Here is a 26,393-nt window from a genome sequence, read left to right as displayed (position 1 = left end):
AGCAGTTTTACTTTAATTTTCATGTCCATATTTGCTACAGTAAAAAGTGTGAAGGATATGTGTCTTGATACAGTTTGATACACCCACTCAAATGCCTCCTACCAGGGTTTATGTTAAGGTAAATGACAGTACTGTGACGCAGTGAGTTAAAATTACAAAAACAATGAAACTTCATGTTTGACGCAAGGTCAAACATGAGACCTGAATTTTGATGCTTATGATGTGGAGATCTGGAGTGGAAGTGTTTCTCAGCTCCACAACCTAAACTGGTGCTAACCTGCCTGTTTAAGAGCGTTAAGTGACAAAGTAGAGGACTGATCCTCTTCAGACCAACAGACAGCAAGCACAGACAGTCTCCTCGACTGTGGCTGTTGTGTGTGTGTGTGTGTGTGTGTGTGTGTGTGTGTGTGTGTGTGTGTGTGTGTGTGTGTGTGTGTGTGTGTGTGTGTGTGTGTGTGTGTGTGTGTGTGTGTGTGTGTGTGTGTGTGTGTGTGTGTGTGTGTGTGTGTGTGTGTGTGTGTGTGTGTGTGTGTGTGTGTGTGTGTGTGTGTGTGTTCATTTGCATATGAAATCCATTGCGGAATAGCAAAGTGTGAAAATGTGTCTGTATCTAGTGTTGTGCTATTGCAAGTCCTTAGAGATCCCTCCCACATGGAGTGCATTCGATCTACTTATAGCAGTGTTGTAAACAGAACTGCAAGAAAAGTGCAGACAGCTTTGCTTTCATTGAGTTTTCTGCCTGACATGCCGTAGAGCCTGGGAATGCTTCCTGAGGCATTGTTGACAGGGCTCATGGGCTTGACACACAGTTAGCTTGAAGTATGTAAATCACACTCATTCTACATCTTCTTGAGGTAAAATGTCAAACATTCCGTCAAACCCCCAGAATGTTGGCACGGGAGACCAAGGTATACAACATATTTTAAATGTAACTCCATAGCCATGTAAGGCGCTGTTTATCCTAAAGATACATTTCTAGCAGCACTCTGCTTCTTAATACATTACCGACGATAGCAGTGTGATTCCAGCCGCTGTTCAGACACTGAGCAGATTCATTTGGATTTAAGGCATTTTAGTGATTTACTGTGGAAGGAATGTACAATCAAGTTCAATTGTTAAATGTATTGAATTAGGTTTTTTAATATAGTTATTTCAGTGTTTTGCTTTTTTTTAAATCTTTGAAAATCTAAAAATGTAGTTCATGTAATTGCTGCCTCGTTTTTTTACATGGGGAAACCAAAAACGTACATCAAAAATGGAAAGGAATTCATCTTGCTGTTTAATATAATTTTACAATAATTTTGCAATGACAGTAAAGGAATTCTATTTTATCTTGCAGTAAAATAATTCATCAACATAGTCATTGTCTGTTCCAAGGAGAGTCTGGTGTAATAGCCTTTTTTACATTTAAAAAAGTCCCTCCTACCATGCCATATATCATTATTTTCTTTCCCTAGAATTAATTATTCAATAGCTATAATGTTTAAGGTCCAGAGATTGTAGTCTGTAAAACGTGACACCGGCCCATCTGTCTTTTTAAAAGGGAGGGATTTTTGAAGGTGTCTATTTAGTTAATCATTGGTCTAAACTACTCAGTTCTTCCATGGTGTATGAAATACCGATTGTCATAATTGATACTGCAGTGTTTCTTCTCTGAAACAAAGGGTTAGAGCTCGCTGCAGCATAACAACAATTACATGAAAGCTTTTTGCTAATCGTCCGTAAATCAATTTGAATCAGTCAAATCAGAAGAGAGTTGAAGCCCATGCCTTGAAGAGGTAGGGGTGGGCTAGGAGGAACATTTGGGTCTAACGCACCATTGCCTGGCATGCACCCCACTTTTTCAGACACTCTATCCGTCTTTTGTTTTCCCTCCTTCCTTCAGTTGGATTCAGTGGCTGTTTTGCGGGCACTCTGCTGATCATAGAATTTCAAAGATGCAATTCTTCGGTGTGTTTTTGAACATGAATGTAAGAATATATGCTATTTGTTTCCTCTTGCAAGTTTTCTGCATCTCTGCATACTGTATGGCTCAGCTTCTTTTTGTACGCTGCACTCCAGTCCCCTCTGTATCCTATATCCTCCATTGTCTCCTCTTCCTCCGTGCCAGCATTGTTGTTGAGCGGATTTAAGCCAGCTCTGGCCCTGTATAATATACACAAAGATGTATATAATATACACAAAGATCCTCCAACTGCATCTTACTTTCATTCAGCTACATTTTCTTTAGGCAAGAGGGGCAGGATCCACATCTGAGGATAGAGCAGCAGACGCAGGCACACTTGAACTGAGAGTAGAGATTCAAAGATGCACTTGCACAGAGTGACTCACAGACGTATAATCTCACATACGTGTTCATTAACGTATTTTAAATCCCATGTATACACACTTTAAATGGAGCTAAAAATTGTTTTGGTTATGCATTTTGCAGCTCTGTGGCTGTCAAGCTGCTTTACTCATGACAAGTCACCTCTGCCATGCATGTTTAAAACTAAACTCATTTTCTCACTTTACTGTTGACAGGATATACATATGTCTGTCAGTATGTCTGTGTTACTGATGTTTTATTTCTGTGTATGTAGCTGTTTTTAGTTTAGAGACAATGTCGACAGTTCTCTGTTTCATTCAAAGCCGTAGATTTCCACCATTTTTCCAAATCAACACTGGAACGATAGTCATAGCTCTGCAGTGGTGGGAGCTACTCAAGGTTTTCTGGCTGCCTTTTGTCCTTGCGCTGCTCTTTGGGCAAAATCTGAATCTTCCTCTTGGATATTTTCGGAGAGAACAGTGGGCCGATCAGATTGCTCGAGCACAAAAGAAGTACTGATTATAGCCAGACGCTGTGCTCTTTGCAGCAGAGGAAGGGAGAGAAAGAGGGGAAAAAAGAAGCTGGAGAGCAGGGTTACATGGGGGAAATTTGGATTTGTTTTTTTGCCTGAAAGACTTCACTGTGGAACACTTGTGTAGACCAGAGACAGTGCAAGGCATGTGTTTTGACCAGCCTCAAACCCGTGCCCCTCACACTGGGAAGCCCCTCTGGTGTGTGTGTGTGTGTTACCCTGCTGTGTGCCTTTGGGTGGCAGGGCCTAGATAAGTGGTTTGGGGTTTTCATCTAACGTGCAAAGTAACACACACTCGTGTAATATAAGAGAAACAGTTGGCTGGAATAATGCATTTATTGTTTGTTGATTTTGGCCGAGTTGACCGTGTGTCATTTTATCTCCTGTCCTTCTCCAATATGATGAAATCAAAATTCCTTCTTCTTTTTATGAGCTATTTTTATGTTCTTCACCTTTACTCCCCTCAGATGAACTGATACAAATGACAAGGAAGTTATTAAGAATTCGTTTCTGAAGGGCATGAGGTATACAGAAACTATCTGTGCACCTGGGGTCTGCATGAAAACGTAAGAATAGTTGGTCTTAACTATTGTATCTCTGGGCTTAATTTTCAAACTATAACCTGCTCCAGAGCAGGTACAGTTCAAAGCAGAGGGTTTCAAACTGTGAGGTTTAGAAATCATAGAAAATCATAGATCATAGACGCTCTGTATAACTCCAGAACTTGCCTTAGAATCACCAGGTTTTTAGTTTTTCTTCAGTATCAAAGTAATCCAATGATAGTTCACTGTACATCCATGGACACAGTGCAAACAGGATGGTTTGTTAGCAAACTCTGAAAACTTTTAATGCATAACTCACTGACTACATGATTACACACTTAAGGTTTACATCCAACCTGTACTTATAAAAAATGACTAATGGATTCTACATTAATTAAAACTGTGTGTTCCTTTCTGCTTTATTAGCAGGGACAAACTTACTTTAAACTGCTTTTATTCAGAATAAGTAAGTAATAAAAAGCACCAAAATGTCACTATGAAAAATAATACTGAATATGTTCACATAAACTTGTGCATGGCAGGATATGAAAATCCCAGCTTTGTGATACCAGATATGCAGGATTTCCAGTGTTGGACTCGTTAAGGCGGTTCAACCCAACAGGCTCAGAATTAGTAGAACATTCTTTGTGATACAGTCCTAACGTCTCTCCACCTGCCCAGCTGTTGATGCTCTGTGGCTAAGAGGACACCGTCCAGCAGCCAGCTTGTCTACTGTCTAATTGATGAACTGCTGCAGAGATTCACGCAGAAAATAAACACACACACAAATGCACACACCAATGCTTCTGCTTCTTCTTACAAAGTGCATCTAAAATTAGTGCTTCTACACCACTGGAACAGAGGACACAAAGATGAGGAAAGCTGCACTTTTCACCCCTTAAATTTATATTATTCAAGCTTTTCAAACGCTACAGAATCACCATGGTGACACTTAACACACCATTTACTTTAAAACCATGTTGGTTCATTGCTGACGTGTATTAGAAAAAACGTACTATACAGTACTTACAGAATTGTCACAAAACTCCCATAACCTTTCTCTTGTATGCCAATAGATTAGTTGGTGTGATTCCTTTTTAGTGTCCGCTAACCAAACTGTGTCATTGAAGCTGGGCCTTGAAGATTTCCTGTTATTTGAGGGAGTGTTTTTTAGTTAAGTGTGCCTGAGAATGAAACCAGTGAGAGTGAGAGAGATGAGGAAAAAGAGAGCAAGAGAAGTACACAAGAGAAAGAATAACATCAACCAGATGTCCTCAATCCAATTCTGCAGTTGTCAAATTTCACATTACCTCATAGACTTGGACATACATGGGGAGGGAGAGGAAAAATAACCTTGTGTGTAATATCACTTATTTTTCAGAGATACTATATTTAAGCGTTATCGGATGGCCAACACTGTGTGCTAGGAACTGGCTAATGGTGACCTGAGTGCTTCGAGAGGCCCTTCGAAGGATCTCATCTGTTTTTTTCTCTGTACATTACATTTCAGAACACTTCTTAATGCGTCTTTTTACCTCATTATTTTTTGCTTTAAATTCCTCTATACCATTCTACCTTGCGGTGGTATCCTGGTTTTATCGGTTACAAATGAACTGCTCATGATTGCCTTGATGTAGTTGTCAAAGAACTTTGCTTGAACTGCTGTTAGAATGTTATTAAAAGAAGGTTTGGCATTGTAACTTAACTGTTTGTCACTCCGCCTTGGTTTCTTTGTTGCTGTTTACACTACAGAGGTGTGGTTTGGTGCTAGGCTCATGACTTTAATAATTGGTTTCAGCGTGTCAGTCAAACCTTTCGCCACCCTATTCATTGTCACACTGTATGTCTGACAGCGAATATGTAGCTGCTTCAGTGGGCCCACGCCTCCCTGTGAATTTTCCTGGTAAGTAAAATCTCCCTTAGAAACAGCACCACCTCTGCTGTGTTTGATTATGAAGGGGGCTATATTTAGCTGCTCCTTGGCAGCGGCTTCTTCTGCTTGATTAAAGCTAGAAGACATGCCTGGTGGCTTTGGCGCACGCCGGCTGACTGGCTGAACAACAGAATGAATGGCAGTCTTCCTGGTTGGTTGGTTGGTTGGGTGTTTGGCAGACTTACAGGATGACTGGGCGTCTGAAAGATGAGATAACAGGAACTCTTGAATGCTGCACAAGACATCCACTTTACCAAACAACAAATCACAAATACGTTTTTTTATTAAGCATAACTCTCGCCAAAATGCAACCTAGGGTCTTTTTGTGAATGTACCCAAGTTAAACTTTTATTTGAAAGCTACATTAGGATTGAAACGCCACTTTTAAGACTTACCGTATTACACTTTTTCGGTCAAATGGCCTTTTGAATGGGAGTGCTAGGGGCACTTCTATGATAGCATCAAAATAGCTATTTTTAAAGCACTAAGAAGGCATGAGTCGACACAACATTAAACTTTGCTCGAAGTATCACCGGGGGCTCTACACATGAACTCCAACATTGAGAATTGAGTTTGTGTGCACAGAGTTTACTATAAAAGGTTTTGAACAACTCACTTAGCTGTTGTTTCCGCTTTGTCAGTTAAAGAGATTGCAAATGAACAGACTTTTTAGGAGGAAGTGTCATTCTAAAATGAGGCTCCTTTTTTAACTACAAGTTCAATGTTGTTTTTCACTAACAACAAAACAACAAATTATCAATGCATTTATTTAGAACTAACCTTTAGGAGCTTTACATGATTACTCTTCTCCCTCGACTATTTTTGACTTGCTAGACGGCCAGAGACCGGAAAAAGCGACAGCTAAGTGAGCCTTTCTTTTCAGTGAACTCTGTGTACACAAACACTGTGCTCAATGCTGGAGTTCATGTGTAGAGCCCCTGGTGATACTTTGAGCAAAGTCTCATGATTTGTCGAACCTTCTTTGTGTTTTAAAAATGTTGATTTTGAGGCTATCATAGTAGTGCCACTACACTTCCATTCAGAAGGCCAATTGACTGAGAAAGGATAATACACACTTAATCGTAAAAGTGGCGCTTACATTCTAATTAGGCTTTTAAACGAAAGTTTAACTCAGGTACATTCACAAAAAGACCCTAGGTTTGCATTTTGGCGAGAGTTCCACTTTTAAGGTGGCACTTTCCGTTTCGGAAATCGAGGACACAAAGGCAATATGAACAAAGGATGAAAAACAACAACAAGAAGGGACACAAGTCAAGGACACAAGTATGATACACGCTTGAAATGTCTCTCTAAGCCAAGTCCCAAATGTGAGTACCTCAGCTCAATCCACAAACTCATTACATCAGTCTGCTGTTGGCTTCCAAGCTTTATCTATTCACCGCACAGCCTATCATAATACATTATTTATACTCTGGCTGTAAAGGTCAGTGGCGATGACGTGTACGTCTCTAAAGGGGGATATCAGGATGGCAATTATATGGAAGGGAAGCCTGCAAGAATGTTAATCCTACATTGATATTGTCTTCCTGGGATATTAAAAGCAATGCAGGAAAAATATCAGAGTGACTCCCTCCCCCACTGCAGTTGCATTCATTTTGTTTATTGCAGAAAGAAAACAAATGTCTTAAATGCCTCTCAACCAGTTTGCTTCGTTGTGGGCTTGACTCAGCTCTTTGTGGTTTCTGTTGTTGTGGAGTTCAGATTGCTGAGTCAAAGGTGATCTTGTTGGCTGACAGTCATCACTGACCACTGGGTAATGGGCAATCTCCAGCTGTCATTCCAAGATGCAACTGGTCTGGAGTGCTAGGACTGTACCACAGACTGTCATCTCTATAAACGGATATCTGCCTATGAATGCTGAATCTGGGACAAGTTTTTGGTATCAGAAGTATTTTATAGTCTGACGATGATTTAGTTTTTTTATTAGCTTTTTTTATTTATCTGCAATCATGTACAGATATCTGTTTATTGAGACATCGTCTCTTAACTCCTGTGTACAAAATATACTGTAAATACTTGTATTGTTCTTCATACAAACATTTGTATTGTTTAGTCAAAACAGCCTATAAGTAATAATATAAATGATACTGTGTATGTATATTATACATATAGAAATATGTCTGTTAAATACAACAAATGAAATCCGAGCATCCTTATCACGTTTTGCCACACTGTGAATTGAATTCAAAGGGAATATAAAAGTTGTCATGAACACTGACAGAGATCATAAAATACAGCATAAGACAAAACAATGAACCGCTAAAGCAGTTGTGCTGCATGTCATATTTAATTGATGTTGCTTTTAAACGACTGCTCCGAGGGAATGATGTCTAATGTTGTTGTCTTTGGCGAATCTCCTGTGGGTGGGACTAAGACGTGAGGAGAGGAATGCACATACTGGGAATTGGGAAAGGGCTCAAGAGTCTACAGCAATGCAAGCAGCTCTGTAAGGGTTAAAGGTGTACTCACAGCAGTGGTGCTTTGAGCTAAATGCTAATGTAAGCCAGAGAGAGAGAGAGAGATTTGTTCTCCTTTTCTATGTCATGTGCCTGTCTGTCTCTTTTGTCATTTACAAGAGGAAGTTCCAACTGTTCAACCACAACAAAGAAAATGTTGAGTCATCAAGCAGATGCAATCACTTCAAAAAGGAGACCCAATTTACCTGTTTACCTGACTAAAGAAAATGACACCACCCGAACTAGCAGTTTGTTCAACCAGTAGTGCAGTGGTGTTTAGATTTGGTTTAACAAACACGCTAGCAAAGCAACCTAGTACTAAAAATAAGCACAGCAGAAATGTCACACAGTTTGGACCACATGTTCAGTGTTATAGCTTTTAAAACAGAAATACACATTTGCACAACTATAAATACACAACTGCAGACAAGAAGTGTGTTTGTAAAAAGCACAGAAGTGTGTTTGTAAAACTTTAACGTTGGCACATCTGCATTTTCTCGAGTGTGAGGATCATGCATCCTGCTAAAGCTACAGACAGTGACTGACTTGGCCTTATTGTTTACACTCCCTCCGTCCCTCTCTCTTCCTCCAGACCTTCTAAACGGAGCCCAGGAGAAGTGTGATCTGCCGCCTTTGGAGGGTTTCCCTCACTGCGAGGACAAGGTTAAGGTAAAGACAGACTTTCCATCCCACTCCCTGTGTCTGTTTATCTGTCTATGAATAGGTCATTTTGAAATCAGTACAAGAAGAAATGGGTAGCAAGAAAAATAAACAGGGCACCAGCTCCAGAAATTCACCTACACAAACAGACAAGATGGCATCATACTCACATGCCTGCACTTTGTTGACTGACAAAACCTCTTCTGGGAAAAGCAGAGCAAAAACACCCCAAGTATAAACAATGATCTAATTTTCTTACCGCCAGTCCATGTGTGGGAATGTTACACTTCAGACAGGTTTAATTTCACTTTTAGGGACAATGAGGCCTGAGCGAGCCCACACACAGGTGCCTACACACAAATAACAATTTTCTGTGTGTTTATGTGTGTTGGTCTCCCTGGAGCTGGTATCATACACACCATCTGCTCCGCCAGTCCCAATCCTCCACCGATACTGTGAGCATTTCCAACTGGGCGGCAGGCGATGCCGAAGCCTGCTGGAAACACGCATGCATGCACACACGCACGCACGTATGCACACACGCACGCACGCACCATGCACGCATGTACACACACAGTACACAATGCTTTGCAGCATTTCAGAAAGGCATCAGAATTCACTGAACTGGTATTCCACAGCAGTTTTACAACAGTATTAGCACACAGTTATTAACATCTGACAAATCCATTTTTTACCACTTTATAGAGCTCTTAGGTTGACTTTTAAACAAATATAGTACAATCTCCATGCCTCCCTTCACAATCCGAGCAACTCTGATCCAATCCCATCTGCTGGGTCTCTCCTCTGTGAACAGTTTTCAAAACTTGATTTTATATCACCCTGTGTGCTTTTCCCTTAGGTTACTGTTAGTCAGAATGCATGAACTAAACAGGATAGCTGTCAGTCCACATCTTGGTTCAAAAGCCCTTCCACTTTGCATGTATCCCAGCAGGTCATTCACAACAATGCCAAAAAAATGCTAGGGATCAAATCAGGAGAGGGGGGGATACTGCAGCACCTTCTACCCCTGACCCCTTTAGTGTTTTGGTATTATTTATTTTTGGGAGATTTATAAAAAAGCATGTTGTTCTGTCTTTGACAAAACTGCCATTTTCACATTGATTTATTTTCCACACATGAGAGCTACCCCAGATCCACCTCCCTCTTTTCCTGTTGGCAGCTGAGCAGTTCCGCTGGATGTCTTGCACATGTATTTGATGAAAGGGAAATAGTGTCTCTTTTATTTTCAAACCCCAGATTTTCCATGTGATTCCAGGGATTGAAGCCAGTGACTTTTAGGTCTCAATCCCGCTTCTCTAAGCTCAGAGCCCTAAAAGACAGCCTAGACTATTTCCATGAGGATAGTGAAAAATAGCAGCTCGTGCTATAGGTTTTGCAACTGTGCATTATGTATTCCGTGAGCGTCACACTCCGCCCACACACCACATTCACTGGTAAACATCAACCTGACTTTTTTGTATCCATCTAAAGAGCTTTATTATTAGAATTAAAAAAGCTCCACATGAATGTTTGGTCGTCAGTGTAAATGGCAGAGAAGGGTTATTTAACAGCCGCTGAGATAATACATTTGACTGCTATTAGCTTATAGAGGGCTCATATATTTTACAGATATTAAACTTGTCGGTGGAGGGGATGATGTGGGTGAGAATGTAAGTGGGGTTGAGATTTAATCTTTCCTTTTCCTCCTCTTGCTCAGTGGATGAAGGAGATGTGGCGCTCAGACTCCTGCTATGGCAACTACGGTGTAGATGGATCCACATGCTCCTTCTTTATCTACCTCAGCGAGGTGAGCCGTGTGTGTGTGTGTGTCTGTGTGTTTGTTTGTAATAGTAACACACGTGTATTGTGAATTTGACCTTTACATTATTAAATTGGTCTAGCTATATCAATATATAGACTTTTCAGGGTTATTTTTGTTCAACATAATGCAATAGAGAAATGGTAAAGGAAGATCGGTCACCAGTCAAGTTTCTATTCAAATGTAATGCAACAGAATTTCCATAAAATATGCAAAGGAATGCACTAATGCAAAACACTTAAAAGTTTTTAAAAGATAAATTCAAAGGGAAACAGAAAAAGAATTCTGGCATACAAGCAATCTGCCAAACCTAAATGATAAGCCTGCCAATATTTTATATTTTTGTTATTGTCAATAAGTCCCATGAAAAGACCAAAACCAACTGAATCACAATCAGAATACTTTATTGATCCCCTCAGGAAAACTATTTAGTTTCAGTTGCTCACAGTCCCATTTAAGGTAAAATAAGAGGAAGTCAAAAAGTGTACACAGTAAATAAGTAACCTATTTTGACAAACACATACATAAAAATGCAGTGAGATGAAGTTACAAGTGAGATTACGTTAAAAAGATTTTCAATGGATTGCACACATTCTATTTTTGTGAAGTGTCCAGTATGAATACAAACACACAACATTTTTGCTTATGTAGCTGATAACTATTGCAAGAATTGTTGTACATAATTGTCCAAGAATATTGAAATGTGATGTGGGGGTGCGTGCTATGAGTCCAGTTTTAACTCTTAAGCGTGTGACACTGAGGGAGGAGTTCTATAGTTTGATGGCCACAGGCATGAATGACATCCAACATTCAGTGGAGTTCTATGGCACAGAAGATTAAGACAGATCAGGCTTTAATAGACAGTTGGATACATGCAGTGTGTGCTGGTTTTGGTCTTTTCATGAGATTTGTTGACAAAAAGAAAAATACCATCCTTGAACTTAAGTCTAAGGTGTCTCTATCAAACGTCATGAATGCCATATTGCTGGAACTATGATGGGAACGTTTGCATATAACATTTTAATAATTTAGCTTCTGCACCTGTTAGTCAGAGTAATTTACGGTGAGTACAAGAGTAGACTAAGCTGCGATTGCTGCAACACAGTAGCACATAATGGGAGGTTCAGAGCCCACTCTGTCACCTGAGAACGATCATATAACAATGAAGCGCTAAAATTAGGAGCAAAGGAGAGAGGCAGATTTTATTTTTAATGAGAGCAGATTAGAATGTGTTAACAAGGCCGGTGTGGGAGAAAGAGGAATTTCAGTGGGGAGGGAGAGGAGGAGTGGTGTGAGGTACTTCTTGAAGAGATGAGTTTTCAGCCTACGAGGCAAGACGTGGAATGACTTTGCTGCCGTGCCTAGTCTACATAACCTTGGCAAACAGGAAAAGCCCTCCTGACCGGTATGGGCGACTCATGCATTATTGACCAGCACTAACGTATCGAAGCTTGTGTTCTTTCAAGAGACACTTTGAGCCTTTTCATTTTGCATGATATGTCTTTGCCAGACCAGTCAACATGGCTAGAATTCATCTATTTATTGTCAGTGATCATTTATTGTCTCTAATTAAAGTCTGTCATTCACCCCTGAGAACCAAGCTGAAATTTGTTCCGATAAAGATTCAGAAAACAGCTCTGCTTCCCATGAGATGTGAGTTATCATTTCAAAGATCCTTCATAGATCTTAGCCATGATTAGCATTCTGTTTGATTTTGGATTCTTTAAGTGTGTCTCTCCCTGTTCTCTACTGGGAAAATGTTCTTTAATCAAGTGTTGATTCAAGTGAGAATCATGATTCTTCTTGTCCAATGGCAGGATATTTTATTTTCTGAAAAGTAAAATTTTAGTCATAGCTTCAGCTCCGGGAAGGTCAGTTAGGTAGCCTGTTATGAATATTGTATATAAGCTAAAAGCATGGCAGTGAACAAAGAAGGCACACAGAAAGCCCGGCCTAAATAGAAGTTAGATGGACAACAGCAGAATCCATTAGGGAAGTGGATCCTTTTCTTGCTTGCTCTCTGTTCATATTCATTCAGTCATTATGAAACAGAGATGCTTTACAGGAAACACATTTGCTATTAAGACCTGCAAAGATTGGAAACAGATGCATATTCTTTTTGCAAGTCTTGATCTAATCTGCTAATCTTACAGCCCTCAACCTCCTCTCACGGTCGCCATGGCAATTAGCATGTATTTTCATTTACATTCTGCAAATCTGTGTGGCTCGTCTGTTATAAGCAGACACACAAATACACGCCCTTTGCCATATAATTCATATCCGTCAACCACTACATTAACCTTGCGGAGATGGAAATCAGAGAGGGCAACCTATCATGATGGATGTCGGCTGCAGAAGGTCAAGTCTCTCTCTCTCTCTCTCTCTCTCTCTCTCTCTCTCTCTCTCTCTCTCTCTCTCTCTCTCTCTCTCTCTCTCTCTCTCTCTCTCTCTCTCTCTCTCTCTCTCTCTCTCTCTCTCTCTCTCTCTCTCTCTCTCTCTCTCTCTCTGTGTGTCTTGTGCTTTGAGAAGAAGGATAAACACACCTACCTTATCTTTAAGCTGTAGCGTTGACAGAACAATATTTAGACTGCTGTTACTGAGATAGGCAAGACACACACATACTCCATATCCCTCTCTGTGGTTAAACATGAGAGGAAGGACATGCTTAGTCAGAAAAATGGAAGTAGAGCACAAAAGGGACACTTGATTAACATCAGCTGTAATCCTGCTAAAATGGGCAAATATCCAACTTTTTTGCTCCGTAGGGGCATTTACAACGGTGCAACACACACACACACACACACACACACACACACTGTAGGAAGTGAGACTTCTGATGAGAGTTGTGCTATATTTCCTCATAAATAGCCTTCATTGCAGGATGAATACACATTTGCAGTTCCAGTTTTTTTCAGAATAGTTTAGCGGAGAAAACCAATTAGATTGCTCTCTAGACATGTGCAACATGGAATCAGATCTAATTTAGCTGCCCTTTATGCAAATCAGGGGAAGGGCTGCTCATTTACACCTGTAGTCTTAGAAGATACCCTGCTAAATTGTAAAGCGTCATTAAAATATAATATTTAGTAAATATCCCCCTATATCAGTTCCTGAACATGGATTAGCTGACTTATGTGTGTGTGTGCTTCTGTGTCACTAAATGTCTGGTATGTTTTCTAAAGTGGACACTTCTTAGTTGTGTTTGTGTTTGGTTAACAGTGAGCAGAAACTGAAAATGTTCTCGTAAAGTAAAACAGTGTTTTTGATTTTACAGGTGGAGAACTGGTGTCCTCGCCTGCCTTGGAGGATAAAGAGCCTCAATGAAGATTTAGACAAGAGGGGACAGGTGAGAAACCCAGCAAACAGCTCCTATTCCCTGTAAAAAATAAATAAAAAAGACATTTCAACTACCTCCACTGCTCTTTGGAGATCAGCATTCTGGGGCTTTCATTGTAGGCGTTAGTACCAGGACAGCTAATGGTCTCTTCCCACTACTACGCTGTTAGTAAAAAAAAAACACACATACACTTAGCACCTTTTTAACTACAAAAAATCAGATGTATCTGGGTGTCACATTTCAAGTGTCAGGGTTGTGGTCCAAATGGCTTGAATGTATTAATTTTGAAGAGGCTTGCATGTGTTTGTGTGACGACTCCAGAATTTGTGACAGCAAGTTTTTTCATTAGCATATATTTTTAAACTGAGCCTGTCTCGACATTAAGTCCCACTCCATCATCCTGACACCACATAAGAAAATGAAATTCAACACCATTTAATGGGCTGTTTAATTTTAAGAAACACTTGCTCACAAAATATACAATTCTTTTAAATGGCACAAAAATGGCAGTAAAGTGTGAGAGGTAATTTCTACTGCAGTGTGTATGATCATGTTTTTAAACAAGGCAGCAAATGAACAAGAAGGCTGAAGCTGATCCACAGGACCAACATGCCTCGATGGCATAAAAGAGTCGAGCAGCTTTCGTAGACCAAATCCGGAGTGACGGGACCTTGGGACAAATCTGGAATAATGATCTTCTATCCCTGCCAATGCGCCAGCTCACTCAAATCCCACTTAGAGCGCCTCTCTGGGCCGTCAGCCTCGTGCACAGTCCACAGTATCAGCGCTCCTCGAAAAACCCACCCCCTTCCCTCTGCTGTGGCTGAATCAATATTATAAGCACTCTTTATCCCCTCTCTGGATGCATCAACAGAGCCCTCTGTGAAGGGAGATGCCATTTGACAGGCTTTGGAGATTTTAATTCAGGCCCAGGAAGTGATTTCCTGTCGTGATGAGGGATGCTAATGCGCTGCAACAGCATTGTTTCAGCCACCTTAGCAGCTGGTAATGGCACTGTGGTTTGAGGTTTGTTGGTTTCGCTCACCCACTCTGTCTCATTCACTGCTTCTCTTCTTTTCCTTTCTTTTCTTTCTTCTTTTCAGTCTGTTCTTTGATTTCCATGTCTGAAATACACAAATTACCCTTTTATAGTGCTCTGTGTGGAATTCAGATGAGATATAGTACAGTGTAGTGTGCTTCAACAGTTGACACAGTTTCACTTCAACTTCCCGTTAGTCACCTCTCCTAGAACACAAGATGCACTTGGCGCAACACACTGTTAGGTGTTTTACAGTTGGATTTGGTTTGGGACATTATGTCCATAAATGCATCCTACTGTTTTTGATTATAAGTCCTCTCCTCTCCTCTCCTTTCCTCTTCCTTCCTCTCTTCTCCAATCCTCTCCAAAGCCTTTGTACAACTGAGCATTTAAAGGTGTGACTGATGTATTCACTTTTTTCAGACTACACAGCCAGAGCTCAAGTTTGCGTGAGCACATTTGCCCTCCATAAATGATTTCCTCTGTAGATGTCTCTGACTGTTTATGATGGTTATTATCACCTCAACAGAATTACTAGAGTTCCAGCTTCAGTGATTATAGAGGTTTCTTGGACAAATAGGGCACATTCAGGCAAATGCAACATATTCAACATTCACTCATCCACCCATTTATTTATAAACCATCCCTGCTTCCATCTGCCAGTCTAAGGTGGTACAATTTAAGATTTAGGCAGTTTAGATTAACATTTTAACCTTTAGCATGCAGTGTTTGCCTTTGAGCTGGGGCTCTTAGTATCATTACTACAGGTCAAGATCAACTTTATTGTCCCACATTGTGGGATATTTGTCTTGGGCACTTAACTCATGCTGCAGCCATAATAAAAACAAACAAACACAGACCGCATGTACAAACAACAAATACTGTACAATACCTTACCACAGGCCGTACTATGGCCCTGCTGGTGTGTATAAAACCTCTTCTAGAAGTGTCTCCCTCCAGGAAAAAGTCCCTTTAGCCATTTGGAAAGTGCAGTTGTCAATATTGCAATTATAAATTTGATTAGATACATTTTTTAGGATCCCCATGGAGTTACGTCATGGCAGCAGCAGCAGAAGAAGAGTGAAAGCACTTGAAACAAACAGTAATTTCAGATAACAAAGCAAGCAACAGGATAACAAATTGAACATACTTAGAGTGTCTTTACAGTGTCTTTAGATTAGATTTACAGTTTTGAAATGAATAGCTTACTCCGAACATTATCTGGTGTACAGGTGGAGGTACAGTTCAGCAATAGCATAGAAACAGTACCTATAATGTTTCATGTTTTCATGTGTTGTCATGTGCAGGCGGAGGTCCGGACCAGTTTTGAGGAGCTTTACCGCGTGATGTCGCAACGCGAGGAGTTCCGCTGGATGATGCTGAGGATCAAACGCATGGCCGAGCCGTGGGTCAGCGCCATCCGCTCGCTGGCTGCCAAGCAGAACCTTGCCCGGCGTCGGAGGAAGAAGGTATGATGTACAGTGCTTAATCGGACAAAGGGATAAGCAGCCTAAGCTAAAACCTATTAGAAACAGTGTTTACAATTTTGACTGGAAAGCTTTTGTGAGCTGGATATACTCTTGATCAATCAATCAATCAATCAAAACCTTTATTTGTCCCCAAGGGGCGATTCATTTGCTGCAGTAGCAAGAAACTGACACACGGTACATGACAACAAAGACAACAACATCATTTAAAATACAGTATATACCAAATAAAGAAAATAAATAAATAAGTAAATGACCACAACATAAAGTTTAAACCCCAGTGTACCATATGTGCCGACATTACCTAGTCCTCCCAGAGTTAAGCAGAGAGATGGCAGAGGGAACGAAGGAGAGTTTGTACCTATTTGTTTTGGCTGGTGGCTGACTGAAACGGGAACCGGAGGGCAGCAAATTAAATTCTGCATTTAGGGGGTGAGAACTATCGGACATGATGGATTCTGCCTTTTTAAGCACATGTCTAGTATACAGATCAGTAGGTGTCATCTGCTGCCTCCCAATAATTTTGCTACTAACTTTAATTACCGTTGCCATTTTGTTTTTCATTTTTAAATTCAGAGAATGATGATGTAATCAGGTGGAGACAGAATACCATATAAAATTGTCACAGCCATCAGACAGCCCCAGAAACAGGTGCAAGAAGATATGAGTGTAATTCCAAATTTTCATTACTTATTTGGAACTTTCTGAAAACATGTAAACATACACACCGCTCCACTTTTGTTTAGGGAAGAAATGGTGGTGGGAGTGGGCTGACATGGATATTCCATTGTGTCCAAAGTTGGCAGGTCCTAACACTGAATAATCCACTCGTTCCACTGACCATGTAAATAATTCACATCACATTCCTGTGCTACCTTGGTGCTGATGCAAAGCAGCATCCTCCCTTAACAAAGCAGAGAGTTCAAGAAAAGAGATCTATCCATCTCTATGGTATCCCACCTATCCTACCTTCCTGTTCTGTGTGTCAGTTTAATCCATTTAGTCTATAATTAAACAAAGAATGTTGTTCTCTTCAGATACTTTTAAAGCCAGGTCTTTATTTCAGATGCTAATCCCTTTGGGATATTAATCCGCACATATTAATCCTTGACTAGTGTGCGCTGGGACTGGGTTTGGCTGCTATTACTGCCTACTCCTGCTGTGGAACACTGTGTTCCCCTTAGAAGCTGAAAAACTGTGTGTGTGTGTGTGTGTGTGTGTGTGTGTGTGTGTGTGTGTGTGTGTGTGTGTGTGTGTGTGTGTGTGTGTGTGTGTGTGCGTGTGCGTGTGTGTGTGTGTGTGTGCGTGCGCGCGCGTGCTAGCTGCTGTTGCACTATTGCACTCGCAATAATCTACAAAAGGACTAACAGTAAATTGTGGATATAAAAAAAAAAGAAAAAAAAAAAAAAAGAACCCCCTAAAAAATCTCTTTTGAATGCAAAGTAAATTCTACGGTACATAATTTAGAGTGTCACTTGTTCAATTCCATACCTTTTTTCCTTTCATTAGATCCTGGTGCACTTGGGCCTGCTGACTAAAGAGTCGGGCTTTAAAATAGCAGAAAACGCCTTCAGCGGTGGCCCATTGGGAGAGTTGGTCCAATGGAGTGATCTTATAACCACGCTGTACCTGCTGGGCCATGATGTTCGCATCTCAGCCTCCCTGGCGGAGCTTAAAGAGTCAGTACCAAACACAATAAGTACTATGATATTCCTTTAGTGAAAACTCCCCATTAATTCTGAGTTAGACTTCAGGAGATAATACATAATTTCAAAACATCTAACTTTCTTTAGTGCTTGCTTAAGTCAGAGTAGACTTCAAGCCAAACATCCTGAGCCAATAAAAATGATTGTTGTGTATCCTGATGCTTTAGGTCAGATATAAATGTTTGAGAGGGAAGAAACGCTTAATTCCAAGCAACAGGTTTGCATAATTTTTGCTGCATTGGCGCTGTATGCTTTAAATTCAACCCTTAGTGAACTTTTGTTTACCAGCCTTTTTAACATTTAGGTTAACCAACTAGCTTTTAGGATTTAGTTATATATGATTGTATATTTGTTAATTGACTGAGAGTAAACAAATGTTGCTCCCATGTTATTTGTGAAATATTTAGTGTTTTTTCCAAGTAGAAAAAGGCTGGTAGGACAACTACTACTTTGTTTAAACTGGCACCCTGACTCAACTTGTCTTGTGGGTGCATACTATTTGACATGGATACAGAGCTGCTGTGGTGCCGAAAAGTAAGCTGGCCTTCTAGCCACACATCCTCACCATGTCAGGGAGGATTTTATTTTTTGCTCCATATTAAGAAAAAAATACATTAGTAAGTACCTAGTCAATACATTTTTATGTTCAGAGGCCATAGTTTAGTTTTATTATCAACAGAAATTATAAATACAAATGCTATTAAATAATTTTTGCTACCAATATTTTTCCACATCTTCGGAGATTGGTACCTCTATCAAAAAACACACCGATGGTGGTGTATTAGACATAGAAAATACAACTGAACTTGGCTTATTTTTTTTATTCGTAGCGTTGTTTAGTATTTAAATATTTATATCCAAAAGTCTATAATTTTCATGCACTATTTGAGTGAACGTCCCTCCCAAGTTTATTAGCAGAGGGATAGATAACATAAAGGTATCTGTCATTGGCCTAATAGAGTGAAATCTGACCATGTCCATACCATGGAATAGAATACAGAAACAAATAACCAGCAGCAGCCTTGCATGTTTAATGTTTTTACATATCTGGCTATGAGAAAGTTATTTCCAAACTTTTCTCCCCAGGATCATGCGCAAAGTCATGGGGAACAAGTCCAGTTGCCCGACTCAAGGTGACAAGGTGGTTGAGCTCATCTACATTGACATCGTGGGCCTCACCCAGTTTAAGAAGACGCTGGGACCTTCCTGGGTCCACTACCAGTAAGTTAATTTATATCCACTGACCAGCTTCTGAATTTGAGTGATGCGTTCCCTACCTGGCCACACAATTCTCTGCAGTTTGAACAGTTTGGGGTATTGAACATAAGAAATTTCTTTATTTGTGTTCTTGTCTGCATCCTCACTGGTTTGGAGTGGGCAGAAAATGTGATGTCACAATCTTCCAAGCACCAGTCTGGATTTACCAACATTTCTACCAATATAAGATGACAGTTGTGTGGTTGTTTGCTTAAGTTGCCAGCACTGTCAAACAAATCACAACCACTCAGTCCTGATGAAGCTTTTTAGCTTTGCTTTTTAGTGTTAAACTCTTTATAAACAATATAGAACTTTAAATGTAATTGTTGCATATTATGTTGTGACTTTTTAATGTTATAGAAACGTAAGAGAGAGCTGTAGGCCATGTCACATCAACACAATTGCAGTTGTAATTTCAGCTCGGATTGAGCCGGTGACGGTTAATTATTGAATTCAGCAATTTGAACATTTATCTTACCTTGTGCTGTCAACTGCTAACTGTGGTTTAACAGCTTGTCTCACATTTGCAAAGGGCATCGGGTAGAGGCTTGTCCGGCACTTGCTTGGACAATGAGTCTATTTTCTGCTCAAACATGACCTCAGTTTCCCAAAAGGCTGCAGTAGAATCTGTTGAACGCAATGTTTCAAGTCTATTCTCTCTCCGATTGCTCCGCTGAGGACTGTAGATGAGGCCTTCCCCGGTTGTTTTGACAAAGCTCTCATCCGCGCCGACTGACAGGAATAGAGAAGAAACAATAAGTCTGCGGGCACTAATGGCCCCGCTGGTTCCTCCTGCTTGTCATCAGGTTTTGTTTGTCTGCGACATAACACCTTATACTGCCTCCGCTCCCTTTGTGCCCTGAGGAAATTGATTCAGCCTCAGGCATCGTGTAAGGTCCGGATGCTGTTTTCTGCATTATTAGTCGTACTATTATTAAACACTTATCTCAAAGCACTTAGTGTCACTTTGCTTTGTGAAAGAGGACATACACTGCAGGTTGGAGACATTTTTCTGTACTCTCACTAAGTAAGTATCCTAGTGCCCTTTGTGGAACCATTTCCCCTTGGTTGTATTTCTCATACAGGAAGGCAGGGTGAAGGATATCCTAAGCTCAGAACATGCCAGATTTGTTTGCATATCAGATCCCAAGCAATAAACTGTGTCATTATTGTTGCATTTTTCTGGTTTATTCTTTGTGTTTGGGGACAAAGCAACCACGTCTGTCAGGCCCGTTTGTGATTTAATGTGTTTTGTAATTGCCCCAGTTTTCTGGCTCTCTGTCTTGCGGTGCTGTATCACTGTGTTTCATACTACTCTGGAGGAATGGGAATGCTCTGAGCCATTGTTTTCTGGGTATATACTAGAGCCAATGTTGCCCTATTGTTCTGTTTCATTTAATCCTTTCATCCAATAACTGAATTGGGCAATGCGCTTTCATCTGCATCAGCGAGGCTGCACAACATGTGCCAGTGTATACCAGTTCTACATTTGGTGTTAAAGGAAATGAAACTGAAATGAAACTGGACAAATGACAAATGAGGCTTTTGCTTCGTGTGCCAACACATGTTTGATTTCATAATTTTTCTTCTGGCTTGTATTTCCATTTAATACTTTCTCACTTTGTTTTTCCAGAAACATTTTTTTTTTTTACACAACACTGCTGTATTGCAGGTGCGTGATTTCATGCCACTGGCTTCCACTCACCCTCAGTGACAGTTGTTGTGTCTGTGGTTTTCCATTCTAGCACGGCACGTATGCAGGTTATAATGATATGTTGCAGATTTACCCCTCATAATGTGTGTTAATTATTGAAACAATAGGTTTTAAAGTGAAGACAGAAGTAGAAAAAAGCAAACTTCTCACTTCTAGTCTGCCACGGTGAATTCCTTCTGGCTGAAATGACAACTGTCCTGCGCAGATTTTATTAGCTTTAGCTAGCTAGCTGACTAACTCAGTGAATATTTTAATCCTAAAAGGAATTTTTCTAACAACTTGTCCCTCCACAATGTAATGCTACTAGTGTAGTTACTATTCAGCCAGCCATGCTAATGTTTGCGGCGTATGTTGTTGCAGGCGATTGGTTCCGGGGAGAGGTGTGACAACTAGCTAGTTGATCAAATGACATTTGTAAAGGAGAAAGGTAGCTTCTCAAAAGAAGTGTCAGATTAAAGCCATTTTGAGATAATCTTATGTCACAAGGCCGGTTAACAAATAAATGTCCGCAGAACAAAGTTTGCGCTCCCCCCAACGTGTCATTTTCTCTATTCTCCATTCAGACAGACGTTGGTGTCATGGTTTTTAAAACGTTGTTTTCCTTTTGCGTTTTTTAAACTAGGCTCCAAGTTATAGCGTACAACTAAATATGTACTCTAAAGAGACAATGCAGACAATTGCACTGTTAAATAAATAATAATAATTTTGTGTCTCATCTGTTTAAGATGCAAAAACAATGTTATATTGGCATTATATATTGGCCATCGTCCGTCTTGCTGTCTAAATATTGGCAGGTTAAAGTCTTATGAGTAGAATACATTTTCGTTATTAGATGTTATTAGCTGGATGACAATCAGGGTAAAATAATAAATAAAAAATTATAGTATACCTTTCCCAGCTCCATGGTGCCCTTGTAAGGTTTTTTTTGCAGAACTAAACCTTGATGTTGGGCAGTTGTTCAACTTAATATTTTTAATAAGACCCATTATTAACTCAGATGTCTGTTTATCATGCAGCTGTTGTGCTGAGCGGTAAGCCCCAGGGTTGTACAGACATATAACAAGCCCTTAGGTAGATTCATATAAAACAGAAATTCCCATTTGATATCTCCTGTTTCTGAATAACCCATATGGGACCAATTAATTTATGGCTTATGTTATATGAGAGATAATTATGGCAGGACAGAAAGCTATATTTTACAACAGCTTTGGTTATACACTATCAATTTGGGATAATTTTAGGTGGATTGCATTATTGTGAAATTGCACGTCCTTACTCAGCCCACTTCAATTGTGATATAGCGGCAAGTGCTACAAAGTGCATATTTGTTGAGCTGAACAGCATCAACTCCTTCCATATTACGACGCCCACCGTCATCTCACTGGACTCTGAATATGTGCTGAAAGCCTCACTGCGGTCCATATCTACATCTTGCTATAGTTCCAGCAGCACTTCCCCATCTGTTGAGGGTAGATCTACTGGGGACAGATGAGGGTTGTTTTTCTCCGGAGCGAGTGAAGAAGACATGTGGCTGTGTTGTTGTTTTCTGTTGTTCTGCTTTCAGTCTAAAGTTTCCTCATGGTGAATGTGTTTCCCAGCTCTCAACTCTCCCAGGGCCTTTCACAGTTCACACAGCCAGCTGCACAGCATCTGCCTGGGCGGAGGGACGATAAGAGGGAGAGAGGGAGAAATGTTTACCTGCAGATGTCCATGTGTGTGAGACTGAGTGTGTATTTGCATGCATGTCGGTTTGCACCTGGCTTCTTCCTATCACTTCATAAATAATGCAGAGTATTTTACTTTAAAGTGGGAGTCACTTATTTGCATTCACCTACAAGAAAAAAATGTTTTTTGGGCTAATGATTGCCAATAAAAAGTTTCATTTTAGGATGTTGTAGAAGAAACCTATCAGTGAAAACGTTTTGAAAAATAGCTTGAGAGGTAGAGATTGTAATTTGTGGCCAAGGTGACAGATTGGACCAGATGACAGGGCAGACCAGATGTAATCAAAACAGAATCTAGAAAAAAGGAGTTTAAGGTCACTGGTTCTCTGCATATAAACCAGTCCCTCTTCTGGTTGTGGTTTAATTAACCCTGTGCTGTGACCTTTGAGTCAGCCGTGATGTTTACAGTCTCACACCTCCACACGACAGGATTGAGAGCGGAGGCATTGTTATTGTGGTTTTTCAATCCCCTACGGAGCTGTTTTTTTATTTTGTGTAAATACATTGCTTTTTTGTGTCACTGCATGAGTTATAAAATACATTAATTAAGACATTTAGTCATATCTTAAAATACATTTCTTATACTACTACAAAAATGCTCAATATAAATGAGTTAATGTTGTTATTGTTTCATACTGTTAAAATTCCCACATGGGAACACATGACACACCATACAACTTCAGATAAATAAAGGATTCCAGTAGTTGATAACACTAAAAGAAGCATTAAAATACATGTGTATCTCATCTTTAGCTGTTGTAGCATCCAACGGTTTAGGAAAACATCTCAATGTTTATGTAGCTGGGAGCTTCCATAAAGAACTATCCAAATATGAGCAGGTTAGTTAATTTTCTAGATCTCCAGGCTGACTAGTGGGTTTTAAATGGGTATAACATTAAGTAACCTAAGGCTTTTTACTTGTACTACTGTGAAGGTAATTGGGAGATTACTGGGGAAATAGCATTGTGTGCTGGTTCACTTCCACTACACTATAATTGGGCGCACAAGGTGTGAAGAGTTTTTCTTCTAGCACATAATAACACTAAGCAGTGATGTGTGAGGAGAGGATTTATAATAGTGTTTGTAGGTTTCATTGATTCTACACAATTCAAAGCAAACATAATTGAAATATACAGCATGATGTCAGAGTTATCATCCTACAGGCATATAGGCTTCTAACATGTAGCAGCCCTAAACACTCTTGTCTGTGTGTGTTGTCATAGGTGCATGTTGCGTGTGCTGGATTCGTTCGGGACGGAACCAGAGTTCAACCACGCCCACTACGCCCAGTCCAAGGGTCACAAGACGCCCTGGGGGAAGTGGAATCTCAACCCGCAGCAGTTCAACACCATGTTCCGTAAGTCGTCAGGACGCCAACACACACAAAACACTCTCTTACCGAAAGGGCATTTGTCAACCATCAGTAAGCGTTTAGCTCTGGTAGTTTAAAATGAACAACAACAAAAACAGGCCACTTGGCTCAATTAAGGCATGAGTGCAGGATGTAGAATCTGTTCACCGCAGTTTATGAACTGAAAACCATAACAGAGAACTTTCCTGGTTGAATTATCCACTAACTCAACAAGTTAAGAATGCAAAAAGATCCCTGATCCGTCCAAAGTACAAAAGTATTTCATGCTTAACGTTCCCCACTGTACACAGTTTAAGTTACATTTTCTCCTTTAAATAAGATGTTATGGTTGGAAAAGAAGCCCCAAAAAAGATCCAGCACATTGCTAATGGAATATCCTCAAGCAGATTAAAGAAAAATAAGAGGTCAGACACACTCTGTTTTACTTTGATTAGGATTGTGTGTGTGTGTGTGTGTGTGTGTGTGTGTGTGTGTGTGTGTGTGTGTGTGTGTGTGTGTGTGTGTGTGTGTGTGTGTGTGTGTGTGTGTGTGTGTGTGTGTGTGTGTGTGTGTGTGTGTGTGTGTGTGTGTGTGTGTGTGTGTGTGTGTGTGTGTGTGTGTGTGTGTGTGTGTGTGTGTATTACTATGAGCTCACTCTGTAACTGGAGTCAGCCACATTTGCTGAGGTGGATGAGTGGTGGCGTTGCAGCAGAAGAGAGAGGGGAGCCAGCCCCCTGGGGTATTGACCTTTTCCCCATGGCTAAGAGAAAGTGAAATGTTACCCTGCAGTCCCCGTTTGTGAAGTGGGGCCTGGAGCTGTCCAAAATGCCACTGCACCTGAATAGGCTCTTTGTCCCCTGAACAGGGTATGTCTTTCCCATAACACACTGGGGCCTTTGCACGAAATCCAGTTAAGAGTCCCTAGGTTAGATGATATCGCTGGTGAAACAAGTGCACAGTGGTTGGGTAGCGTGTTAAAACCACAAAATGGCATCACTCCCAGACACAAGAGACTAGAAAGTTTTTTGTTTTTTTTCGCCTCTGCATTGTGGCGCACCTTACCTCCAGGCTCAAGAATAGCATGTGTACTATGCATAAAATGTACAAATCAGGTGCTAGTAGCTAATCTATCCTAGATTTGGATTGTTCTGTTTGTTACGATTAGGCTCTGTGCTCTATAAATCATTGGTTGAGGGAATTGGGAGTTTGTGGCCACTGGCCAAGAAGACAAGACAAGGCCAAATTGACCTCATTAATCTGTTTTAGAGTCAGGATAGCAGGGCGGGTTTTCTGCTGTACAGTTTGTGTTAGAATGGGCTGCACGTCTTAGTTAAGTTGGCTGTGTTTTCTAGTCATTTATAATCAGGGGAGCTGAATATTTTTAAATGAACCTTTCCTGTAGGTCAGAACGACATGCAAGGATTGAAGTCCTGGAAAGTCCAATTTATTTACTACACACTTTATCAGGTTTAAAGACAAACAGATATACTTTTTATCTATTTATTTTGGAAACAAGAATGACAATATATAACGATCCTAACTTTAATCCCTCTGCACTACTGTCACTGAGATACTTTCCCTGTCAAACATCTTTGTCATGCACATGCACTGCACATGCACAAAAACCCATTTAGAAACTCGAAGTATGCACATGGCCCAAGAAATCAGCTTTGTCAAACAGGTTTTTCTTAAACCCTTGCCACAGTTTTCCTGTGTGCATAAGTGCAGCTGATTGCTTAATCCCTTCCTGGAAATGATGATTAATACTGGTCATAGGTCAAACAGGGCAGCAGATAGTATTTATCTTTGAGGCATTGCCAACTACATAACTGACCCTGAGATCTGGCAGGTTGATAGTGCCTGTAAAGCTTCCATTGATAATGTCGCTGGCACACACGCTCATAAAAGGTCATCTTATTTGTGTGGGATCAATAGGCTGTTGTCTCTCATACGCCTTAATCATTGTCCAAAGCAAACAAATAAACTTAAAATAAGAAAGAAATGTGTTCTTGTAATTCATATCATTAAAAAACCAGACAGAAAGAAGACATTTGTTGAGAATGACATCGGTTTTATTTAATTCAATCAAAACGTAATTAAATGCAGGCTTTCAAGATGTCACCCTGCCTGTACTCTACGTATCTGATTATTGGATTTACAGAGTTCTCTAATGAAATATTGGTGCAAGACAAGAACAGGTGCTGTAATTAAGCACATTTCACTGTTTCTTTACATTTTAAACATTTTAGATACTTTCTTTGATTGGTTGCAGTGGATTAGCTTAATGGAAAGTTCAGAAGTCCAGAAATACTGTCGAGACACATAGACACCAATTAGCATTAGATAACATAGAGACAGTCACACACTTTCCAAAACTGCTGTACTATTTACTAGATTGCAAACCTAGGTAAATATATTGGACCTACAAAATTAACATACAGTACCATGGCTGTGTGGGTGCATAGAATAGGGCCAATTGCATTTCTTTGTTTGTCCTTAGACTGTAT

At 40.2% G+C, this 26,393-nt stretch overlaps 1 protein-coding gene across 1 annotated transcript in view; it reads left to right on the top strand.

The window, feature by feature from the left end:
- mgat5 (alpha-1,6-mannosylglycoprotein 6-beta-N-acetylglucosaminyltransferase) overlaps window positions 1-26,393 on the top strand; it is a 70,263-nt gene that overhangs the window by 21,144 nt on the left and 22,726 nt on the right. The window contains exons 4-10 of the mRNA XM_034865108.1: window positions 8,385-8,461; window positions 10,170-10,259; window positions 13,546-13,617; window positions 15,955-16,116; window positions 17,644-17,813; window positions 18,927-19,061; window positions 23,759-23,892. Of these exons, the coding sequence (XP_034720999.1) occupies window positions 8,385-8,461; window positions 10,170-10,259; window positions 13,546-13,617; window positions 15,955-16,116; window positions 17,644-17,813; window positions 18,927-19,061; window positions 23,759-23,892 (840 nt within the window). The remainder of the gene's footprint in view (window positions 1-8,384; window positions 8,462-10,169; window positions 10,260-13,545; window positions 13,618-15,954; window positions 16,117-17,643; window positions 17,814-18,926; window positions 19,062-23,758; window positions 23,893-26,393) is intronic.

Source organism: Etheostoma cragini, chromosome 24 (genome assembly GCF_013103735.1).
Source record: "Etheostoma cragini isolate CJK2018 chromosome 24, CSU_Ecrag_1.0, whole genome shotgun sequence".
Lineage (NCBI taxonomy): Eukaryota > Metazoa > Chordata > Actinopteri > Perciformes > Percidae > Etheostoma > Etheostoma cragini.
Note: the sequence above shows the minus strand (reverse complement) of the source record. Positions and strands in the feature narration are given on the sequence as shown.